The sequence below is a fragment of the Telopea speciosissima genome, chromosome 6, assembly GCF_018873765.1.
Source record: "Telopea speciosissima isolate NSW1024214 ecotype Mountain lineage chromosome 6, Tspe_v1, whole genome shotgun sequence".
In the NCBI taxonomy this organism is placed as follows: domain Eukaryota; kingdom Viridiplantae; phylum Streptophyta; class Magnoliopsida; order Proteales; family Proteaceae; genus Telopea; species Telopea speciosissima.
The window spans coordinates 47926687-47951902 of NC_057921.1; the positions used below are offsets into that span (position 1 = coordinate 47926687).

A 25216-nucleotide genomic window follows, 5' to 3' on the forward strand; every position below is an offset into this window, starting at 1 on the left:
ATGAATATAGATGATAGAAAAGAATACTGTGCATTTAACTTGGGGACTGTGATTTGGTGATTGGGTGTTCTCCATTAGAATTATGAGAGAAAGTAGATGCTGTTTTTCTGCCCCGAGAAGTTTTTTGTGGAGGTTTAGATAACCTAAATAACTGGTCTCATTGAACGTTGTCTTACCTCACCCCTCTCCCCCTCTGTGCCCATTCGTCCATGTTCAGTTCTCTGTTACTTAGCTGCTGACATATCTTACCACCAGAGGTACAGTTCCCAGCAGACTGCAAATCAAGAGACAATGCAGTTTTCAGTTTTGATGGTGGCCTGTGTATTTTTTTTTTTTTTGGGGGGGGGGGGGGGGAGGAGGAATAGAAGAGGACCGTGTTTCTTATGAAACTGGTTAAACCATTTCCCTTTTTCCCATGTTCGCTCAGGCATCCAACAGAACGGAACACTTAGTGTCTAGCATGGAATTGACACATTGTAGGTCTGGGATGGGATCTTTCACGTCAAGCCAATGAGACTATGAGAGTATGGAAGGAGGCATCATCACATGGTATGCAACTATGCATATTGGGGGGGCCATATGTTAGGGAGGAGAGTGTAGGAGAGGGTGCTTGATACTGGTAGTGTGGCCATCAGTTTCCCAAAAATAGACTCCATCTGTGTTGTGCAAATCAATTCCTGTATGTGAAAAAATATAACTTCCACAGAATAGAAAGGCCCTACTAATTGAAGGTGTTTCTTTCCTGCTCTTTGTTGCAGTAAAACCTCTTAACAGCTGATGCAGTTCAGGTTATCAGAAGGTATAGAACAGTGGGATGGGATCTAATGAATGCAAAAGATACTAATTTGAGGTAGTAAAATGAATTCAATGGTTGTGTGTGGGTTGGAATAATATCTTCCTTTTCCTTTAAAAGCTCCCTTCATATGGAGCTAGTCAGATATACTTCAGATGGCAGATAACCAAAGAAAATTTCAGATAACTAAGACTGCTTTAAATAGAGAAATATATATATTTTTGGTGCTTAATCAGTTGACTAGAGGCTGTGTTTGGTATGCATTTTGGTCTCTAACACCTTTTAAAATCCGACTCTTTTCTATTTTCTTGCTTCAGAATACGTTATCGATCCAGAATAAAGATCCATAATTTATTCTGAGAATGCATATCAAATACAGCCTTGTACACAACTGATTCAGATATGGATGCTAGGGCCATGTTCTATTCAACCAGGAAAGTAGTATATTCCCTTCTGTTCTAGTGCCGAGTGACTGTATTTATTTATTTTTCTCTCGTAGGCTATGTTTGGTATGCATTTTTGCGTTAACTTGATCTCGTCAAATCTTGTTTTGTATCCATTTAGTGGAATCAACTGGACTAGAGGTTGTTAGTTGACAACCAAAAACACAGTCTTGTGGTTAGGAACCTTGAGGTCTACTTGTCCACAAAACTTGGGCTGCATCAAATCTGTCTTAACAGATTTTTTAGGGATATTTAAGAAAGACTTCGTAAATGGATTATTGATGAAACTTGCCACTTTAAAAACTAAGGCAAAATATGAACTTCTGGGATATATTTCTTATATACATATATAAATGGACATCCAAAATGGACAAGCCTGATGCAACAATGCCCGATCCTATCTTAAATATATAACGGGGACTAGAGATCGTTGTCTGGTCGTGTAACGCTTGCACTAACATGGTGGCCAATAAGAGTGCATGCAAGAGCATTTGACTAAATGAGATTTTTTAATTCACTGGAAGGCTGAGAGGCAATTTTGAACGGTCCTGTGTTTAGGTTGAAGAACCACACGACTAGTTCACGTTCTTTTCCCCATAATTAAGATATCAGATAGGATTGAGCTAATATGGATGGACTGGGGAAGAGTTGACATACCTATACTCAGTTTTTTTTTAGGTGAATAAAATTTATCTTATAAAAAGAGTTTTTTTGAAACAGGATTAAAATTTGGGGTGAGAGGCACCCATCCCAATTTGCACAATGAGGTTTTGGCTCAGGATGCACGCTGGCGACATGCTTAACACATGCAAGTCGGATGGGAAGTGGTATTTCCAGGGGCGGACGGATGAGTAATACGTAAGAACCTTGCCCTTGGGAGGGGAACATCAGCTGAAAATGACTACTAATACCCCGTAAGCTGAGGACCAAAAGGAGGAATCCGTGCAAAGGAAGGGGAAGGGGAGGTTTGGTGGGACATATCGTCCAAGAAACGTCAAGGAACATCATTAGACGAATTCTTTATGTTGTAACAGACCTAAGCACAACCAAAGAAGTTTGGAAATCATTAGAAGATTCTTTTGCACAAGTCCTTACCAAGAATCGGGAGCAACTTCCCATAACCCGATGGCATATTTGTCGCAAAAAAAGGGAATTCAGCTATAGCTCATTATTTGAAGAAATTCAAAGCAATCTTTGATGAGTAGCGCAAATGCAAAAAAAATCAGTCCCTGATGAAAACAAGGTCAACTGGCTTGCTACTAGTCTTGAATTTTTATCCGCTCTTGTTATTGTACGGTGCAGTAACAGCATCGTGCGGCGCTGCAGACATCATGTGGTACAGCGGGCCCCACATGGTGTACATGGCTTCTGCAGCCGCCGCACGATGCATTACTGCACCGTGTAATAACGGGAGAGGATAACGATTCGCCCCAAGTATTTTAATTTTGTTTTTTTTGATGAAAAAGAAAATATCAATTAACTGAAAATAAAGGGTTCAACATTGTCCGTATAATTACAAGAAAGGTGACCATGTCTAGCGATTAAAGCTAAAAAGCTGTGCAGAGTGAGTATGTTTCTTCACAACAGATACAAATTGAAAGTGAGTCACAATATCAGAAATATCATAACGGAGGGAGTAAATGTTCCAAGGCCATAAATGATCTTTTGGAGCCACGAGATAATCTGCTAAGCACTGTAAATCAATCCATAACTCTACTCTCGAGCATCCCAAAGAAAGTGCTCCTTAGAGCCCCTGCTTGATTCCTCTTGCCTCGGCCTCTTGCACGATTCCAAGAATGATTGATCATAAGATCTTTAAGGGTCTGAAAAGCTAAATTGGGGGTAATAGATGAAGGTACCTTATAGGAAAGGAGCGAAGGAATGAAGGTATCCTCTTATCCGTCCAAATGTTAATATTCTCCCAGTACCCATCCGCCAACAGATGATATAACAGAGTTCTAGACGGATAGATAACATATTATTCCAAGACCAAGATCCTCTTCGAAGAAAACGAGTACAAGAGAATAGGTTGTGAGAGGCAAAATATTTAGTTTATTAATTTTGTTAATTGCCAACTATCCAAACGACCTTTTCCAATGAGAGGTTTTAAAATCTATCTGTAAAACCACTCATTAGCCATTGGATTTCATAGATGATTTCCTTCTGTTTCTTTTTGATGTCACTCGCCACAGACCCATACTGATCCACTTCTCCTAATTCAAGAGAGACAGATTGACAATGGACTTCTTGAAGAGCTGGAACTGAGTAAAATGTGCAAGATCACTGAAGGGTTGGTTGGGATACTCAACTCCCCTTCTAGTCTTTAATTAAAGGGGTTTTTTTTTTTTTTTTTTTAAAAAAATAATTTACGACCTAACACTATTATGTGTAAAATTAAATCATTTACCCATCTGTTAAGTCAAAAACCATTATGTTGAGGGGTATATGATGTCTGGTTACAATTTATGTCTGTAGAAACAAACAAACCCACCCTTCTAATATAATACACATTCTTTGAACGAGAATAAAATCCTATCATTTCACACGCATCCAACACAATGATAACTCTTGAGAATGATTGATACAATGATAAGTCACTTTCAGATTATTTTAAAACATTTTTTTATCCTACTCAAAAGAACTTTTGGAAATAAGAAAAGTGACACTCAGAAGAAGATTATGTGTGAAATTAAATCATATATAATTAGCAGGCTCCTTGAACCTGCTCGATTATAAAGCAGTAAATTCAGGCATGCCCCTAACCCCAGCCAATTTAACTGACCGACAAAGCCATCATGTATGGCTCAATCCACCCGAACTTGCTCGATGGTCAGCTACAATACACGGCAGTTCCACAATGGAACTCACAACTACTTCCGCCATGCTCAGCAGTAGACAGTTGAAGAGCAGGCACACTTTTAAGTAAATGCAAAATAAACACCTTAAATACAAATCCAAGACCCTGCTTCAGATACACCAAAGGTCAAATCTCAGAGGGAGTTTGGCTCTAAAATGCAGATATGATCAAGTCTGAATTCAGATAACACATTTACCTGGCTAGATCTAGAGCTACATGCATATGAGAAAAATAGAAAGGGCATATCCAGTACACAAGGCTCCCCACCACTGCAGGTCAGGGGAGGGTCATAATGAACGCAACCTTACACCCGCTTCGCAGTGAGGCTGTTTCCGACTTGAACCCGCAACCACTAAGTCACAATAGAGCTACATGCATATCAAAAGCTCTACAGTAATGCAATCCCTTGCTGCCTGATTCTAGAATAAGAGTAGTCAAGTTACAATGAGTGATACAGGTAGCATATGCTTGCTATTCAATCCTAGCTGTTGCAGACTTCACCTTACTCGAAACACAACCAAATTCTAAAAGAATCCCAATGTCGTAACAGGATATATGGTTTTTCTATTGCCAAAATAATACACTGAAACTTTGCCTCAAAACCTCGAAAGTATTCAGTATGTAGCATTTTAATCAAGAGGCCACTCTTAACATTCTAATAATTGACCTGCACTCATCAAGGTTCATGGCTAAATTGTCGTAGGGTCATTCCCTGTTACACTAAACAGACTAATACAGACAAACAACAAGAGAATGATCTTCCTACACATGGCACCATTAGGAACCATAACAAGTTAAAATAATGACACATTCCTGAATATGAAGCACAAAATTAGGTCAATATGATATATCCCTCTGTAAAGTCTCGTCTACATTAGATGATTAGAAGTTGAAAACCATCTAATGTAGATAGAACGAGAAAATGCAAATGGCACCAAATGTGTTAAAATAGTCACTAATTATCCAACTTACAGAAATCTATCTTTCCAATGTCTTCATATTTGCAACTGGCTCCTAAACTTTGTTGTTTGAGTCGTACAAATGCAGTTCAGATCTCACCAAGATAGATCTGTTTATCGCTACTGCAAGATCCAATGATGGGTTCATGGGGATGGAAGACACACTCATTTACAGATCCAGTGTGGCCAGGGAGCCTATACAAGATGTTTCGAGTGGTTGTATCCCAAATATATACCATCCGATCTGCACTGCCAGCAGTGACTTTCCTTCCATCAGGGGACCAGCTACATTTCAACAGGTTCTTTTCCATGTTGTGCAGATTCCCTGTTAATATCTTGACACAACGGTCCTGGGGGGCATATGGGCGCATATCCCAAATGCGAAGAGAACAATCCATGCTATTGGTTAGGAGATAGGAGCCATCAGGACTCAACTGCATACCTGTTATCATATCTGTGTGACCTTGAAGAGTCATGGTAACCTCATTCCTACGTAGATCCCAAACCTTCACATCATTGTCTATCCCACCAGTGAATATCTTATCCGACGCATCGGAGAAGCTAACAGCAGTGATCTGGTATTTGTCTGGAAATGTCTGTATTGCTCCTCTTTGACGCAGATCCCAAAGCTTTGCAGTACCATCATCAGATCCACTAACAACAAGGGGAGGACCTCGACGGGATGGGCAGCATGAATTCACAAAGGATGAATGTTCTGCCATCTTTTTTATCTGTTTCCCTGTTTCAACATCCCATGCTCTTAATGTCTTATCAGGACTGGCTGATATGATCTGGGTGCCATCAGTAGTCCATTGAAGATCCAAGACTGCATTCTTATGCCCTCTCAAGAACATGAAGTTTTTGCAATCCCCATGAACATTCCAAAGGAATATGTCTTTGTCATGAGAGCCGGATGCGATGACTGTCCCTGCTGGATTGAACTTCATGGTATATATAGCACTCTGGTGACCTGCTAACAACATAATTGGTGATTCCAGACTCGACGTCCGCTGTTTTCCAATTGGTCCAGGTGCTTGAGCATTGTAAGGAACTGCAGACCATTCCATTGGTCTCGGAGCCCCCAGAGCATTCTCACCTCCTCTATGAACAACTTGCATTTTAATGGTTGCTTTGATGTTTATTGTCACGTTTCAGCACATATCCTGAAACAAATATTTAAAAAAAAAAGTCAATCAAAGTAGACAAACAAGAATATCCATGAGTTAAAACTGGAAAAAAGCTAACAAAATAATGCAGATCTTAGCTTGTAAGAGGAAAAACTTGTGGCTGCTGGAAAACATCCTGTTCTATAGCTGCAGTTCTACTAAAATTGAACCAGAATTAGTCCAAACTGAACCATTGATTCAGGGTTTGGTTCAAGTTAAACTTAAATGCAAGTCCCCAATGGGTTCTATGGACCATGGGCGAAGTATTTTGAGATTTCTGTTGTAATGGGAACATAAGCCCAAATATGGGGGTTGTGAGATCTATACGAAATTAGATGTCAGTTCTAGTTTGGCTGTTACTTTAGTAGTGCTTCTAGAAGGGCTGGACAGGCATCCTACAGCCATAGTTTCCATATTGTAATGTTCTAGATAGTTTAAATTTAAGTGGGTGAGCCTTGGCGCAACGGTTAAATTGCGCTATTGCAACCATCAGGTTGCGGGTTTGAAACATGGAAACAGCCTCTCCGCAAAGTGGGGGTAAGGTTGTGTGTACATTTGCCCCTCCCAGACCCTGCAGTAGCAGGAGCCTCATTCACTGGGACGCTATTTCTCTTTCTTTCTTTCTAGATAGTGAAATTTTTGTAGACAGACTAAAGTTGTAAGGTATTCCTCCTACCATACATAGGGGTTTCCTATTTTTGTGATTGTTATGGAAGTTATAGATAAAGGAGTTTGGGGGGGGGGGCATAAACCTACCCGGCAATTTGATTTATGCAGAAACTTTGCTTTTGACTCTTGGATCGGTCGTGAAGCTGTCCTTAGATTATGGTGATGCAGCTCTATCCATGTTGTGGTGAATCAACAGGATGAGATTAGTGGCGATGCCCTCCCGCAGGACTAGTGGTGATTCTAGGTCATATACCCTTTATCTTTTGTTGTGGTAATATGCATTGTTTAGTCCTCATCTAACAGCTCAGAGCTTTGGGATATGCAGTTGTAACATGGTATCAGAATCAGGAGCGGGTGTTCAACCCCTAGTATGTGCAAGGGATTTTGTGTGTTGTGCCCCTACGCTTTGTGCCCCTTAATGCCATGTGATGGTGTCACGTGCAGAGCCCTGTGTGTGTGAGGCCTGCATGTGCATTGTTGTACTCCTTACCTAAAAGCTCAAGTTTTGGGATAAATGGTTGTAACATCTTTCCTTCTATTCTGGTTTCTATTTTATTTTCCCTGCAAATCAGCAAGTCTCCTACGCATTCTATTGAGTTTTACTGCTGTGTTTTGATTCTGTAACTCAGGTTTACACTACTGCTAATCATCTAAACAGCAATCTCTGTTCTGATTTGATTTCTTCCCTGTTAAGCTAAACCTGATGCCTTATTCTTTTATTTCTGAGTACAGCAAAACCCTATCGTAACAGCAGATCCAGCCACTTGGTTGAGGTAAACTTTTGGAGTTTTGTTGTCCTTTACCGTATCCATACCCGACCTGAACTTGAGGACAATAAACCTGCTGATCTTCAGTTTTTGTCCTCTTATGCCATAGCTTAGGAGCAGTGATGAGGAAAGACATGCATAGCTTCAGCCTTGTATCAAGTATGACCTCCAATAGAGCTTATTGGAGCAACGATCCATGTAGCCGACCCCATTTAGTTGGGATAAGGCTGAGTTGTTGTTGTTGTTGTGCCATCTCAGATCCAACCGTTGGATCTTCTTGAAATATGGGGACTAATTTCGACAGGTTATAGCAACCTATGACCATTTGTTGGGATTGAACTTACTCTTTGATTTCCTTATATTGAATTCCTCCTAAATTCTGGTTTACTTTCATTCACTGAGATCCTGTCCCGTGAGTTTGGGTTTCTAAATAAGGTTGCCAGGTTATAGAAACCCATCACAAGATTTTTCAAATACTGTGGAACCTCACCCCATTTCAATAAACATATAATTTTTTCTTTGAGCATTTGAGTGTGTGGGGGGGAATAGTTTATTCCCACATACACAACGGTGCAGAAACCAACTCAACTAACCTGCCATTAGCACGGCCTATAAAAGCTATGTTTTAGACTTTTAGTAAAAGGCATATGATGTAGAACATGATCTCACAGCAGCTATACCATGGTTATACTATACAACTAATATTGATCTCAACTCTCAAACGTAAAGGTTAATATATCACTATGACTCATTATTTTTTAGAATAAATTACATCTAGGGTACCTAATGTCTAGAGAAATTACATCTGGGGTAACTCATGCTTCATGAATGTAATATTTGGGATACTTCCTTTTTCATATTTCCAATTTTTCCCATAGACATTATGTTTGGTTTTTTCTTCTCCTTCTCTGGCTGCTATGCCGCAACACCCAATCACAACGGGAGAGAGAGAGTGGGACAGATGAAAAAGGGTCAGAGAGAGATAAACAGCGTGGGAAAAGAGAAGAACAGAGGGGGGAGGGGAGCTTGAGGAAGGAGCAAAGGGAAAGGGGTTACGGGAGGGAACAGAGGGTGGAGGGGGATGCGGAAAAGAGCATAGGGGGAGAAAGCACTTCCATTTTCTGAAATATATCTACGATATTTCCCATTCATGATTCAACTATAACTACAGGACCCATCGGTTGCTTTCCCATGTCCATAATGTACCGAGTGCATCAAAGCCAGGAGTTCTGGACCAGCAGAGCTGTCTCAAGTCTCACAACGACTTGGTTGTGGAGTTCAACAGGCAACTCAGAAAGAGTATTCCAGCTAAGAACATGGCTTCCTCAAGCCGCCTTGACATATGTCAATATCTATACCACCAAGTACGAACTGATCCCCAATGCCAAGAAGCAAGGTTTGTATCCAAATCAGGGGTTCATACATTGCTCAATACGCAACCACTATTTAGATCGCTACAACGATCAAGGAACACCAATCCCTGTTACACCCTTTTGCACCCACAAAAGAAATAGGGCTCTAACCCGTGAAACTCTATCAAGCACCCACTCAACAGCGATTACATTTTTAATACAGATTACAAACCCAACCCTCAATACATCAATGAACTAGAGATTTCAACACTCAACAATCCTATAACAATATAAAACTGGGTTTAATGCTAGATATCGTGTCACCTTCCATGAAGTAACCACAACCAAAAAGAACTTGCAAGCTCGGTTCTCCTCTTAGATTCACCTCCTTGCAGCAATGGACAGTGAAACCTCACTCTTCCCATACTTCTCTGAGAGATATTGGCATCATACAAACAACCATGTAGCATAGGATGACCTTTCCCTCACTCTCCTCTCTTTTTTGGGTTTCTCTTCTTCTCTTTCTCACGCACACTAGGAATGCCCCAGTTGCCTCCTTTTATAGACAAGTACAACTTACAAATTTTTCAACATCGAAAGTCCCCCATGTTGACATCAATCGCAGTGTTGTCGATGTTTTTTTTTTTTGATGAAGAAGTGTTGTCGATGTTGATTGTCCTAGCTTAATGTCGAAGAGAATTTTGACTCTGTCGAGAACCTCAAATATGCCCTTCGCCATTTTCCTGCTTCACTAGACATCAATCTTGGTGATATCAAAGTCGATCAAACCCATGAAAGTGTCTAACAAAATGTGAAAAATGTTGAACAAATTAGGTGTATCAGTCGACACTTCATATGTTTCACTCGACATTGACCAATATGGAATCATTGTTGAAATTGATTCTTCGACATCAAGCAATGTTCTGTCAACATCAATTTTGGATTGCTGCTACACTTCTCCATCACAACACACTGCACTACGCGTTGCCTTCACTCACAATTCTCCAGCACAACCAAACACACATCATCATCATGGTTGGGTTCAATGATAACCATTTTCAAACAAAGACAACCATCAAACATCAACAAATCACCTGCTACTTGGTTTGAATGCCTTCCGACTCCACATGCCCAACAACGAAATTTACCAAAATTTCATAAAAATATTTTGATTTTGGCAGAGGTCGAAATTGGGGCGAAATCTGAAATTTTGAACCTTGGAATTCTGGGTTTGATCCCTAGTTCGAGGTTTCACTGAAATCTCGCGAGATCTCGGTATTTTTCTCAGTTTTTCAAGCCACTGAAACGAAAAATGTCTGCAAAACCTAAGGTTTACCAGGTTTCGGTCGAAAAGGTACATTCAATGCTTTGCTTGACGGAGAGAATGGGGTGGGAATGGCTGGGTCCCACAGTGTAGTGAGTTGGGGAACAGGGTGGGATTTTTACTTTTCCCATGAACAGTAACCAAAGTCTGTTTTTTGTGGGACTTTGGATAGCATAAGGGTGGGATTTTCAAGTACCACGTCAGCAGACAAAGCATTTTATTGCTGTTCCCTGAGCTTTTGTAAGTTCACCACCTTAGGTTAAACAAACAAGGTTGGGATGGGATTTTGAAGTGCCACATCAGCACTTTCCCACCCCCATTCTCCCATCCCACCTAAGTCCCCGTCAAACAAACGGGGCCCAAGGTTCTAGTGCTGGTACATGGTATCAAAGAACTTCTGAAACCTAGTTTCATCACTAGATTCTGGTTTGAAGTTCCCTGTAGATCTCTGTTGAAGGTTGCAGCAAATGCTGCTTGATATCTTGTTCAAGACCCTAGTTATGGACATAATATGATAAACTAGGGTCTCTACTGTCATCATTATGGATTACATAAAGTTTTAATATATTGGAGTCGATCTACTGCAACTCATACTACTGGCGGCAGGCTCTGTTTTGAGGGATATGAAGATTGGTTACTGTTTCATATCTAACCAGCAACTTTATCTGAAAATTTGAGGGTTTGTTCAACCCTTTTGAAGGTACACTCACGACTCCTAGCTTGGGGAGTTTTGAACCACTATTTGTGGAGCCACTTAAAAACCCAAAACAGTACCTGCAATATCCGTTGATCAACTACTGGATATTGTACCTATATTGGGGGTAATCTTGTGTCTTAGGAATAAGACGCAAACTATTGTGGCTCGATTAAGTGTAGAGGCTAAGTATAGAGTTATGGCTCATGTTATAGCAGAGTTGATGGTTGGTTTTTCCGACAAGAATTGGAATTTTCAATTCCCAAACCAATGAAGATGTATTGTGACAATCAAGTTGCCATTTATATTGCTAGCGATCTAGTTTTTCATGAGAGAACTAAGCATATTGAGGCAGATTGCCATTGTGTGAGAAATGTTGTTATGCAAAAACTAATTTGCACTCCATTCGTCAACTCTGGAAGTCAACTTGGTGATATGTTCACAAAGACGCTGTTTCGACCTCTGGGTATGGGTGACATATATACACCAGCTTGAGGGGAGTGTTAGAAACTTTGAATGTAGATCTCGGTTGGGGGTCTGTAGGTGCCCATAGACTTCCATATCATGGGACTTTGTCTACTAAGTAGTTGGCTTTAGTTGTTTCTTTAGGGCCTGCATGATAACACTTCTGTTTACTTATTTTTTTTGGTTCCTAGGAACGAAAAAAAAATCCGTGTGTTAACACCAGTTCATTTTTTTGTTCCTGGGAATGAACCAGGACAAAAAAGTTGCTGAGAAATAGAAAAAAGGAAGCTCCAATATGAAGCTTCTCTGTCCCAGAAATAAAAGGAAGAAATAAGGGGAGGGGTGGTTGAAAATTCCTGTTGTGCTTGCAGGTAATGGACCCAAGGGAATTCAAAGGAGAAAATCCTAATTTATCATAAGCAAGAAGTGATTAATAAAGAAAATAAGAGAAACAGCAGTAGCAATGATGAAGGAATATCAAGAAAGCAAAAGAGAAACATACAAATTCAAATCAGCACAAAGCAAATCACCAGGCCGTTACCTGGGAAAAATAGCAATAAGGTGAAATAGCCCACAACTTTTACTCCAACCCAATGCCAAAGCAAATCACCAGGCCGTTACTTTGGCAAAACAGCAATACGGAAGGTGAAATAGACCACAACTCTTACTCCAAACCAATACCCTAGGCCTCAATTTTATTAACCCTACCCCACAAATATACTTTGTTTATAACCTATGTATAGATTATCCATCTCAAAAAGAGATTAGCCTTGCACTCTAAAACAAAATCCTAAAAAACCTAAGAAATAGACTTTTTTTGGGTGGGTGGGTTGCGGGCTGGGGAATTTAATAGCAGAAATATCTTTGTTTATATAAAAGAACAGTGTCTACAATATCCAAATACAGAGGAATTAGGAAACCTAAAAAAAAATGGATGGGTTGAACCTAATAGACCAAAAAAGGAAAAATTATAGATCTTAAATCTTTCAATTAAAAAAAAAATCCCAATCACCCTTGTTTACCCCTGTTTTGCCAGCTGATCCGCCATATCATTAGCTGACCTGGGCTTCCATTTGATCAAGCAGCTCATTTGGGAAGCAGTAGATCTGATGCACTTAATGACAAGAGCAAACCTCCAAGGAATCCGAGTTCGAGCCCATCCAAGCTATCATGGTGGCTGAAGTGCTGAACAAACACCCCCCCCCCCCAAAAAAAAAAAAAATAAAATTGAGATTGTGAAAACCCTCTCTGAAAGCATACTCTTAACGGTCCAACCCTAGCCTCAATGATAGCCCATATAGAATTCCCCTTCCCAACAGGAGATGTAATGCAGTACTAACCTTGAACCAGTGTATGTCAGTGGGAGATCAGCTTGCGACAGGATCGCAAGTACAGGGATAGAACCGGATTGAAAGAAAACCAGAAAACTCGGTGAACTGAAACTGATACACAATTGTGGGAAAGAAAAAAAATATAAGAAACAATAGTAAAGGAAAATATGACAAGGAATCCCAACCTGATCTGCAAAGCTGGAATCACCGCCACTACCCCAACCTTAGAATCACCACCAAGGGTTTGCTGAAATCACCATCAGGAAATGAGCAAATGATTCAAAGAAGAATGACAATGTATCTGCAAAGAAAAACCCTAGAAACGAGAGGACTGACCTGGTTATATAAACAGGAAATGAGCAAATGAATACAGAAATGGCGCTTCTGTCGTCGCAGATGGCTGTTGAATAGAGATTTCCGCGGCTTCTGCCACTAGGCTATATATCGGGGGAGTCTTTTGTTTTCTCGAAAATGAGTCGTGAATCGTAGACCAGTATAGGGTTCTGACGTTCTGTCGATTCGTATCCGACTCCGATTCAAATTGGACGATTCTCCCAACATGTCCATTGAAGTGGATCGGGCTATTAATCCTATTAATCGGTCAAAAATTTTTAAAATCTTCAAAAACTAAACTCATAAAAATCCACAAATCACTCTATAAATGAAAAAAAGGAAAGAGAACGCACCCAATCGTGCACTGCATGCCGCTCCTACGCCCTGACACAACGGCATGCGAAATGACCATGTATTTCCTCGAACCCCGAATATGACTAGGGATGCAGTAGTTATTTCACACGGCCCTATGTCAAGGTGCAAGGGCAGTGTGTCTGGTGCGTGTCCAGATAGCATTCTTTCTCCCATGGATAAAAATATAAATATCCTATAATTGTGGTAAATTATAGTTATTAAACATATATATTAACATTGATGTGTGAAAAAAAATTCTGCAAATTATATATGTTGATGTAAGATTTGTCTAAGGTGAACCAAGGCAAACATAAAAAAATCATAACATTTGTCGTTCAAAAGTACCTTCTCATTGCCCTAACACAACCATATCAAAATAAGTTTTGAAAAAATCAATTATAAAAACTAAAAATGAGGAAAATTTTGAGTAAATTTACCTAGGCTCCATAGTCTTCCAGCAATTAGAATTTTTTTGCATGCAATAAGAATGTTTTTCATATTTTGCTACAAAATAGGGGGGGGGGTTTATTATCTTGTAATTTTATATTTTTAGATTTCTAAAAATAAAAAATTTCACTATTTTTGCATGCATTCTCAAATTATAACAAGGGCAATACATTTTATCAATTGAAGCATTAATTATCTTTGGTATTTTATATCATGTCCTTAATGATTTTTCAAAGATTTGGCCAAAACAAGCATATGATATGTTCAACTAAACATCTAGATTTAGGATCTATGTACCACATGCTTCAAAATGCTAAAATCAACAAAAGGGGAAAATTCGAGTTTTCCCTCGGAGTGTATGGACTATCTCTCAAATCCCAAAAAAAAAAAAAAAATTGCCTCTCTAGATCTCCCAAAACAAATGTTTTTGGTTTAGCAAAAACAGAGTCTCCCCATCTTTCACATGCTAAAATGGTCAAACAATTCTACCCAAAAAAAAAAAAAAAAAAATGGTCAAACAAGTAAGAAATCCTGTAATTAGAGTTCTTGGTCTCGTGGTAGGGTTGTGAAATTACAAATATTGAATCGATGAATCAATAGAGTTGGGACCGATCGAATAGTGTATACACATTATTTTTTTTTACCTTGGAGACATGCACGATAATGATGATCGGATGCTCTTGGATGGTAATGAGTTATTGTTTATGGTTTTGGAGGTCTTGTGTAACTTTTAGTTAGTGTTTTGATCCATCTCAGAACAGCCGACAAAAGTAGCTTTGGAAACTGATCAAAGTACCTTTGAGGGTAGACCAGGTTAAAGTCAGGTCAAACGACCTTGAAATCACTCCAAACTTCATGCTTATTGTGATTTTTATCATTAAAAAATTTTATTCGAAAATGGTTTTGAAAATGACATCATTTTCCTATCATTTTATAAATATTATATTTTATAGCCTTTGTGGGACCAGTTTTCAAATGAATTGTTTAAGATATTTTTATTAAAATATTTTTTTATTTTTATATCATTGGATAGTACTCAGAACAAGCTTTCTAACTATATTTGGATCATGAAAATTTGGACAAGGGAATAAAAAGATATAAACATTGAAGAAAAACCCTGAAAATTGGATATGAAATGACCCCGAATCCGAATCAACCAAGTCCGACTCGGATCAACATCTAAAAAGGATTCTTAGATGTTTAACAAGTCCGAGTTGATGTCAAAAGTAGATTCATCGAGGAAAATCCTTCAGAGCCCAAGTGAGCTCCTGGGCTTCGTATGGGTCTAAGCGATTCTACGTATTGAGCAACAATGAAGAAGCGAATCTTGTAGATGAGCTCGGTGCCACCGTGTCGAAAAAGGGGAGCATTCCAGGGTGAGGTTAGAGGAAGTCGCGTACGTGGGCAATGACAACAATGCGGTTTTGTTCAATGCCAGAGATGTCAGTGGCTTCTTTGATGGAGGAAGGAGAAAAGTCAACGGAGGGGATGGGTAGAGCCTACTTGAACAGCAACACAAGTGGCGGAAGAAGGCTCTGTTATGTACCTAATGGGACCCACTCTAGTATATGGGCGCTAGATTGGGCCAGCCTAGCATAGGATAGGTTAAAAGGTTTGATTTAATACGTTCCATCAGCTTCGGAGCTTTTGACGTATCGGCCAAGTACCTAACATTTGGTATCAGAGTTGGACACCATGTCAAAGGTTTGAGTCACGGAAAGGGCTATCTAGAATAGGACTACCTGGAGTAAAGTGAAAGCCGTCAAGAAAGGACTACCTACTACCAGGCAAAAACCTTGGAGCAGAGTGGAGCTGCTTAGAAAGGGCTACCTACCGCCAGAGTGAAAACTACCTAGAGTAAGAGCCACCGAGGACGACGGCTATGGAATCATGGTGGTCTGTTATGTGCCTAATGGGCTTTACTCTAGTATATGGGCACTAGATTGGGCTAGCCTAGTATGCGATAAGTTAAAGGGCTTGATTTAACGCGTTCCGTCAGCTTCAGAGCTTTTGGGGAATCGGTCAAGTACCTAACAGAAAGCAACAAGAGGCAGAAGAAGATGGCAAGGTAAAAATGTATAAAAAAAATAGTGAGAGAGAGAGAGAGAGAGAGAATTATTTTGAATTGTTTTGTAATACCATTCTTTAGAAACCAGATCCTTTCCACTGACATTTAACCACCATAGTCGATCACCCACTATCCATGGGATGTAGTCCCCACAACCTAGAGGTGATCCCCACACCCCATGGATGGTGTGAGATTGACTCTGGTAGTTAAATGTCATTGAAGAGGATCCGGGCTCTCAATCTTTATTTTAGATAATGGCAAAAGGAAGCAGCACACGACGTCAATGTGCAGATTCCTGTGCATGCCCTCCTACATCCCACCCATGGACTCCATTTTCTCTCTCTCTTCAATAAATGCATTTCTATTGGACGATTCTTCACCCTCCCCTTCTATTGGTGCAAAATTGCACTTTGGCATCTTATGACCCTTAGATAATATAGTCAAGGGTAAATCTTGTTCTCACCAAAATTGGTGAAGTGAGAAGTTGCCAGGAGATCAAGGGATTAACTCTCTTGGTTTGCATATTTGGGAGAAAAAAAAGGCACTCCCTTTCTCCCTCCTTCCCCCCAATAGTGGTTAGATATTTCTTGTAGTTAGTAGTTAAAGTCCCATTTGACAAATAGATAAGGTAGACAAAAAATAAAAAGATGTTGCAACCTTATTTTGATTGTCCCTTGTCTTATTCCCAAATTAAAAGTATTTAATATAGAGCTAATAAAAATTTTCAAAATAATTTGAAAGTGTCACTATGTCATTATTAAAAACTGTACATTTTTTGGGTAGGCATGTGAAATGACATGATTTACCCCATTTGGAAAAAAGTTATGTTTTGTTTTTTTTTTTTTTTATACGAAAAGAAAATATATTAGCAGGCAAAAGGAAAGTACATTACTTAAGGAACTTTACCTGTGCATAGAGTGTGCGGCGTTAAAGTTAAGTGATAGATACCTATTCTAGAAAAGTTCATGGAGTGGTCAAGTAAGTCACAATAAACACCTATCGAAGTCCAGGGGATGGGGATAGAGAAAGGAGCTTTAAGCAGATCATAAAGACTTTGATTGGTAGTCCAAATGCTCCGCAACTGGACAGATTCCTCATTTCCATCTGCCACCCCTTGAAAAGACCATAGAGCCCTCCCTCCAGACGATCAGTGGTTCGTAAGCAACCTGCATCTGTTAGCATACAATGTCCATCGATCAAAAGGTAAACAACCCACTGAGTTAATTTAGATGCGGGTTCAAAAATTCCTGCGATCATTAAACCAGGTAAGTGGGGATTACAGTTAGTAGGTGACAAATTGTAGATGGGGAGGTGTGTGTGCACTCAGCGGTATGGTCAGGTAATGGGTGTATACGAGGGGGATAAATATTCAAGTCCTTAAGCCATCTATTGATATTGTGAATGACCGATATGGGATCGGCCTTGGCAGCACATAATAAAATTTTGTTTCTTACATCCCAAATTAAAGAAACAGTAATTAAAAAAACTGAAAAAAATCAAATAGAAGATTGTTTATCCAAGGCAAACTTACCCCGGAGAGAGACACAGAGGTCCAGTAGGGAGGGTGCAGAGAGGTACTTAGTCCTTAATCCAAGAGGATCAGCAGCTCAAATATGCTTAACCAAATCACATGAAAAGAAGAGGTGCCAGATCGATTCATCGTATGAACCACAGAATACACAAGTAGGGTTGACTGAAATCCATTTCGAGAGAAAAGCCCATGTAGGAATTCCTGCATATAAAACACGCCAAAAGAAGATTTTAAATCTAGGATGAATAGTAAGCTTCCAAAAGAACTTCCACCATCGACTGTAAAAGGGAGAAAAAAGTAAGGTTATGACTTTGTTTTTCACCAACCTTGGTTACCATACGATTCTCCCTTTATAAGGGATTTTCTTATTGACACCCCTCAAGGTGTCAAATAATCTGTAACTTTATTTTTTGTCCTTTTAGTAAAATATGAAAATTTCCAATGAGGGTAATTATTTTTATTTCACATGTATGCATAACAATGATACCTTTTGATAATAACATAATGATATGTTACTTTCAAATCATTTTTAGAAACCTCTTATATACCCTTAACTTAAAAACTTTTAAGAATAAGACAAGGGACATAAGAATGTGTCAAGTTCTAAATGCACCTATAGAGGTATCATTCAGACACTCTTATTTAAATGAAACATTGGGTGGATAATTTGGTAAACTAAAACCCATTTTTAGATAATCTTATAATTATCCCATTTTTTTTGGGGCAAAATGTCTGCCAAAGTCTGGTGGTTGATGAATCTTTTATAGTCTTGCACACTTATTTTTGCCACATGGAAAGATAATGTTGCAAATATGACTGTAGGGATGGTCTAGATAGGCTAAGTGTCCAATTTCAAGCTCAATTTCATTAATATAGTTCCCCATATAATGGTATGCTCTCTTATTTATGTCCAAGTACCTCCTTTGTGGTTTACACTTTCTTTTTCTAGTCGTTTACCAAAAAAAAAAAAAAAAAATCTTTTTCTAGTCTAGGTTTTTCAATGATTTGTTTTGCTACTTGGAAAAGTACATTTAGGCTGAAACTTGATGCGTGAGCCGGGGAACTTAGGATCTACCCATGCACAAAAATTCAACCCCATCCAACCTTCCACGTGGTAGATGTAGGTATACATACTGGGTATTATTTTTGAACTACCAATCCAGGAACCTTGATTTTTTTTAAAGAAATATAATAGTTGTTTTTGTTAGAAATTGGTGAAATTTAAAACTTCTAATCCTAGGATCATGCCTCATGTACCATTATGGTATTTTATCCATTACATGGAGTGACTTAGGGTTACTTGTTAGTCCACAAGCATATAGTCTCCAAAAGAATAAAGCACTTGAGCAGGTGATCACTAATTACTACAAGAATGAACAAGTATTCTTCGTACAAAACATGCATGGGACTAACAACATAAATCTTTCTCGATACTCACTAGGGTTTAAAACCCTAACTCTCAATTTACAACAAACGGAGAGAGATGAGATGCACGGAGAAGATAGAAATTGCAAAGAGTCACTCTCTTTCACCTCCTCTACTACCTATTTATAACCTTTAATAAAACAATATCCTTGTGTCAGTCAAGATGCCGTGTAGTGGAATCCTATTGGGTAGTTCTATTCAATTATTCCTTTCTAAATACTTAAGAAACAAAGATATTTACAAATAATTAAGGACATTTCTTAACACTTAAAAATTGATAATTGAATTGTAAGTAAGGACAATTTTGAGTAGAAATAACATTTAAGTCTCCAATGAAATAATTATAATACAATTTAATTTATCCACTTTACAATATCACTTAAGGGATCAATAGGAATAGAAATAATTATTGTCACCACCATAGTCCATCGAAACATCTTATCCAGAGGATCTTGATCACTGGGTGGACGTACAAGCATTTTCAAAATATTTTAAAATATAATAATTAATGAATAATAATATTTAAATCATTTTTTTTATAAACTATTTACAAAACATGTCATCGAGCTCATAATTTTAGTCCAATCATAATCATATATCTCTCTCATAATCTCTCTGTACAAAGAGTGGATTACTTACTGATCATAATTTTCGTCTATCTACAGACAAACATCATGAATCTAATGCATTGATATGTTAGTAACACCAAAACCTATAATAGTCTTCTACAATGATAATGACCTTTCAGGTCTAGGGACCAATCATAAGCTATTATTGAGAATATTGTCCTTAACCATTTGACAATAATCCATTTAAGATTCTCAAGTGATCAAGTCCAATACACAAATATATCTATACTCAAACTTATAAGAACACGTAACGTAAACCATATGAATAGAGTACCTAACTCTCTCCTTAACTACGAATAATTTAAAGTATAAACCTTAAGATAACCATACAACCAAATAATTATTAAATACTTAATAAACTGTGTTTGATGGATACACCATGTCCAACAATTTCCCCTTGTAAATGCTTAAATAATCTTAGTTGAGGGGGTAACTTTGTAGTTCCGCACCTCAAACACCCATCCCCTTGTAAATGCTCAAATAATCAAGAGTTCAGTTCCTTTGCATGTAACATGTCAGATGCCAACACAGGTCCTCTACTACTAGTCTACCATTTAAAAGGTGAAGAAGGGTATTTATGAAACCAAGACGGATAGATGTTAGCACTTGAGCCATACGTGTAGAGGAACTCAACTCTATAATCAATACTGTCGTGTGGTATTGTCGTAATAGGAAGATGGAGACACTACATTGTTCGGCGGATCATTAGCTAAGTCTCTCTCGCTCGATCTCATTTGTTTGTATCAATTTTAGTTATTTTTTTTTTGGAAAAACATGAAGGTAGGATTAAAAAAGCAAGTTTAATTTGCCTCTTTTACAACTTTGGAAGAAATTGGAAATTAATGGGAAGGTTCATTGATTGAAAAACAAAAAAATCTAATATGTAGTTTCAAACAAATTTGATGGATTGCTTCAGGGAATGAGAATCTTTGGGTATCTTGGGTTTGTCACCGATATTTGAAGACATATTCTATTTGGACTGTGAACCAGCAGCAAAATTGCTCCTACGTTTGGCGAAGTCATGAAGTACCCCTCTAATTACCAAAAAAAAAAAAAAAAAAAAAATGAAGTACCTGTCTAAGGTGGAATGCTTAACAGAATCACATGCCTTCTACGTAGTGATCTGGATAGGATGACTTGGACAGAGACTATTCCAGGCGTTCTGCTCTAGTTCAATCTGGAACCATATCACACAACAAGCTTCAAAGGTAAATTGGACTGGATCTATTTGGTTTCCCTCTAATATCTCAACACACTCATTTATTGCTTGGAGATGCTTAAGGGATGCACTCCCTATAATTATACAGATCAATTTCCCAAAAGAAACATCCAAGTGAGGCCTCATTGTTGTTTCTGTTGGGCCGGGCTTGAGAACTAGAATCATTTGTTTTTGAATGCCCCTTTACATTCAAGCCAGGTTGGGAGGACGTGCTTAGGTTGTGTTTCTCCTCTTAACCCTCAGGTAGTAACAGAATGGTGGTAGCTCCATGGGTAGTCAAAACCTATTGAGGGTGTGGTAATATTGGTGATATTGATAAGCTTGGTTTTTTGTTCTTCTGTGTATCACATTTGGATGGCGCGAAATGGTAGACTGATTTTTTTATTTTTTTGGGTAGAAAAATGGTAGACTGATTCATAATACGACAAGACCAAGGTCAGCTATTGTTCGAGACATCAAATCGAACATTTTGGACAAATGTCATCGTCATTCAATCACCTTCCAAGGGAAACCATCTCCCTATAATGGTAGACTTATGGATCAATGGGGGTGTTTCTATAATACATGTTAGTTTGATAACACCAGGATTTGGAGCTAAATTAGCTTAGTCTTTCATTGAGAGATGATGAGAGAATATATATACATAAAATCATGGGAATCGGTTGGCAAGATTGACTCCCTAATCTAATGCATTAATTGGGTTGTACACTTATACTTTACAAATATAACTACAATGGATAAGAATGGAAGAGCTGGAAGAGTTGGCATGCATTGGCATGGATAAGACTCTCCCTCAAGTTGGAGTGTGAAGATTTCGAGCACCCAACTTGGATGCAAGAAACTGAAACTGGTCTTGACCAAGTGCCTTGTTGAATATATCTGCAAGTCGAAGTCACATATACCACATTGACTTACCCTTCTATGCTTTTTGTTGTATGCCCTTTCTCTTAGGGCCCTGTTTATAGGTCATTTCCTTCCTCAGGTTAGAGATCTAGTTCCATGTATATTTTCTTTTCTCTTCTAAATAAATTGAGATGAACTATATATAAAAAAAAACCATTATAATAGTTACAAACTTTTACTAGAATTGTAGAAGGGAATGTTATTGCAATAAAAAAATTTCATGTCTAAGTGAAATGTAAATATGAAAGACCTCTACGAAGAACCATCTCTTCGGAATCCGTGATCATGCATGTTTGCCATATATATGTCTCGACCTAATGATCATCATAAATCATTTCATTTCATTTTATTTTATTTTTGTCAATGGAAGATGGAGTATACCTCTGGCCACCAAGCGAATATCATTTTAGGGAAAACGAACACTACCTGATCGCATGGTGCATGTAATTCCTATGCCTAGACACAGAAGCACATGAAAGTACCATCCTACCCCTATGGAATGGCAAAAATACTACCCAAAACGATGCTTATGTGTGCAGTCTCATTGACCAACGACGTGCAAGCTCTAGAGGGCAGGCAATGATATCTTTCCCATCATTTTATTTCACATTTGTGTATGACTTGTCATATCTTACATTAATGAGGATTCAACAATTTAGAAACCATTACCAAAGATTCCAAAGTATTGGCTTTTATAAGGGGTCTATGCTGCTATCAGTAGACCTTGCTTTGGTGGTTTATCGAAATTGAGGAGTTCTTCCTCTCTACATGAGAGAACCAAAACTGTCATGTGCGATCGAAGCAAGTGCAAATCTTCTATTAAAAGGCGGGAAGCTGTTTTAGCAGCTCTTACGTGCGTCGCTTAATTCATTCTCTGTGTCACCCTCAACTTCTTGTTACGATCTCTCTCTCTCTCTCTCTCTCTCTGGAATCTTCTTTGGAGTTAGGGTTTAAGAAGTCTGCAGTGAAATCTTTGCTTCTCCGTCTTTGATTTTCTGAGTTCTAATTCGAATTCATCTTCATCTTTGGTAGCCTGGCCGGTGATTGAAGAAAGAAAGGTGAAATTTGAGTTCTCAATCCCTTAAAATCTTTAAAGAAATGGTTACTGGTGCATGCTTCAAGAACTTCAGATCTTCGTTTCCTGAATTATCTGTTGGATAGAGATAGTTCCTATTAATTCAGAAATGGAGCTCTTTGTAGTTCATTCTTGTTTCATAGATCGGTGAATTCCTTTACGATTTCCAATTGTTTTCTTGTTTTTTTGTTTTTTCATTCCAAGTCGCCACATTCTAGCATGTAACTCCATTTTGTGACAGATTTCTCTCAGGATTTAAGAGAATGATTGAATTTTTCAATGTACTTTATCTTAGATCTTTCTGTTTGATTAAACCGATTTGCAGGTTTCCTCTCAGATCCAATTGTTTTCTGAATTTCGGAATGAAGCTCTTTGTAGTTCATTCTCGTTCCGATCTTCACAGTTCAGTGGATAGTATAAAGATTTTCAGAGCTCTTGCTTTTTCCTTTTCTTTATTTCCCCATTCGAAGTCGCCACAAGCCTGAAACTCCATTTCATGATAGATTTCTATTTAAGTTCTGCCGTTCTTATCTGATCATCTGTTAGTTTCTCTAAGAACTTAAAGAGAATGAAACCTGTAATTTATTGTACTTTCTGTTCGATTTCTCTATTTGACTGAGCTGATTTGCAGGTTTTCTCTAGTTTGAAGAGATGATGATTCAACTTCGTCCTGCATGGGCAGTGAAGGCGATCTTTGTGATCCTCTTCTGGTCAATCCTGTTCCGCTGCGTCTCCGCTACTAATCACACCGTCGGCGGAGCAACTGGTTGGAGTCTTGCATCTGACGTGAAGAACTGGGCTTCGAACATTGTGTTCTTCACTGGAGACAACTTAGGTCCGTTTTCTGAACCATTTGATTAATTTTAGGCTTTTAGCTTTGTCGTTCTAGTTCCCGCTAATGTGCGCTACAAGAACTTGCAGAGTTTTAAATGATTCGATTTTTTTACTGTTTTTCTTGTTTTCCCGGAAATATCCCTCGATCGATTGTTGTCTGAAACGGAATTGTTCTCTCCAAAATACCCCTCCTATTCTGTCAAGGAATTGATGTGTTAGGGGTATATGTGTCATAATATCTTGTTAGAACTTAAAACTCTAACGAACTCAGAACGCTCTGTGCCTCAGTTCTCCTGTTTAATATTTTTGTGTACAAGACTACAAGCCAGAGTTTTGAACGGTTTTGATTAACTTTTCCCCCATATTACCCCTTAATATCTTCTAGATTAAAATACTCCATAAGGGTATTACAGTCATATAGAGACTTCAATTGTAGTTTTCCGAAACACAGCGATCCAATCTCCCTCAATCATTTGTTCTATTGCACATGCCATCTCAGAAAATACCTCATTACCCCTGTGTTTCCTCCAATATTTCATACGTGTAAGGGGCAATTTTTGTCATTTTAATCTGGAAGTTACAACCGTAACGAACTCGTCGAGCTTTCGTTTTCCTCTTAAAAATATCCTAGAGGGCAGTTGAGTAATTTAACAACCGTCAGCTGTCATTGTCACAAAAGAAGACATCCTTATTTCTGATTCTGTTACGGATACGCCAAGTGCTTTTATCTGAAATACCTTTCCCTTTCTATATAGTGAGAAAATAATTGAAGGGCATTTTGGACATATTATATATTTATATTACCTCCTTTAACAAACTTAACGAACTGAAAATGCTCTACTGCACTTTACCTTTCACTTGCAGTGTTCGTGTACACGCCCGAGCACGATGTGATCGAAGTCGGGGAGCAAGGCTACGCTCAGTGCCTGATACGAAGCCCCATCCGCACACACAACGATGGCAACACTGTGATCCCATTGATAAACCCAGGCACAAGGTACTTTGTGTGCGGCAGGCCTGGTCACTGCTTCCAGGGCCTGAAGGTTCAGGTCGACGTTCTTCCCCGCCCTGAAAAAGTGAGTTCATCTCCAAGCACTGGAACTGGAAGCTCCAACGGCGGCAGCGCCGCCGCTCCTATTGGCTCCAATGACCAAGAGGAAGGCCCAGATGCCAATCCAAATCGGGTGCGCCGTCCTCCACGGTCTCCACGGCCTTCAGGGCCGCCACGCCCTCCTGGGGCCCCACGCTCTCCGCCAGCAAATTCGCATCATCGTTCTCCTCCTTCATCGGAAAATCCTAATATTTCAGAAGGTCCGAGTCCTAATGGAGCTTCGACAGAGAGGGGTGGGGTTGACCTCAATGTCGCGCATCTGGTTTACTACTACTGCTGGCTGCTTCTGATCAAAACCATCGCCAACTACTTTACTCTTTTATGAGTTTCCGGTTTCCGTGATTTGGTTCTTGCATTTGCGGTTCGTGCTTCGAACGTTTCTGATGCCCCGTGCGTAAGTAACCTCTGGGTCCTCTATTGTTAGAGTTTGTACTCAAGCACACACACACATACACGAATTTGTGGGT

General features: G+C 38.9%; 2 protein-coding genes and 1 long non-coding RNA gene across 3 annotated transcripts; 1 reads left to right on the forward strand and 2 right to left on the reverse strand.

Moving 5' to 3' along the window:
* Positions 1-4717: 4717 nt before the first annotated feature.
* On the reverse strand, positions 4718-18962 carry LOC122664064. Its single transcript, XR_006333275.1, has 3 exons — positions 18952-18962; positions 18782-18783; positions 4718-4851 (listed from the first exon to the last, which is right to left on the reverse strand). It is a non-coding gene; the product is annotated as an uncharacterized LOC122664064 (long non-coding RNA).
* LOC122664062 (U5 small nuclear ribonucleoprotein 40 kDa protein) lies at positions 5035-13204 on the reverse strand. The gene is made up of 2 exons (XM_043859748.1): positions 13157-13204; positions 5035-6215 (listed from the first exon to the last, which is right to left on the reverse strand). The coding sequence occupies exon 2, from the start codon at positions 6168-6170 to the stop codon at positions 5142-5144; it is 1029 nt and encodes a 342-aa protein (XP_043715683.1). The 5' UTR covers positions 6171-6215; positions 13157-13204; the 3' UTR covers positions 5035-5141.
* Positions 18963-23044: 4082 nt separating the features above from the next.
* LOC122665855 (uclacyanin 1-like) lies at positions 23045-25074 on the forward strand. Its single transcript, XM_043861989.1, has 3 exons — positions 23045-23191; positions 23237-23639; positions 24503-25074. Exons 2-3 carry the CDS (start codon positions 23456-23458, stop codon positions 25072-25074), a joined length of 756 nt encoding a protein of 251 aa, XP_043717924.1. The 5' UTR covers positions 23045-23191; positions 23237-23455.
* The last annotated feature ends 142 nt before the right edge of the window (positions 25075-25216 follow it).

Bases quoted from the DNA above. Each gene is read 5' to 3' on its own strand.
- LOC122664062 (XM_043859748.1), bottom strand. From the start codon at position 6,170: ATGCAAGTTGTTCATAGAGGAGGTGAGAATGCTCTGGGGGCTCCGAGA.
- LOC122665855 (XM_043861989.1), top strand. From the start codon at position 23,456: ATGATGATTCAACTTCGTCCTGCATGGGCAGTGAAGGCGATCTTTGTG. The intron at 23,640-24,502 runs GTCCGTTTTCTG...TTTCACTTGCAG, and splicing joins CTTCACTGGAGACAACTTAG to TGTTCGTGTACACGCCCGAG.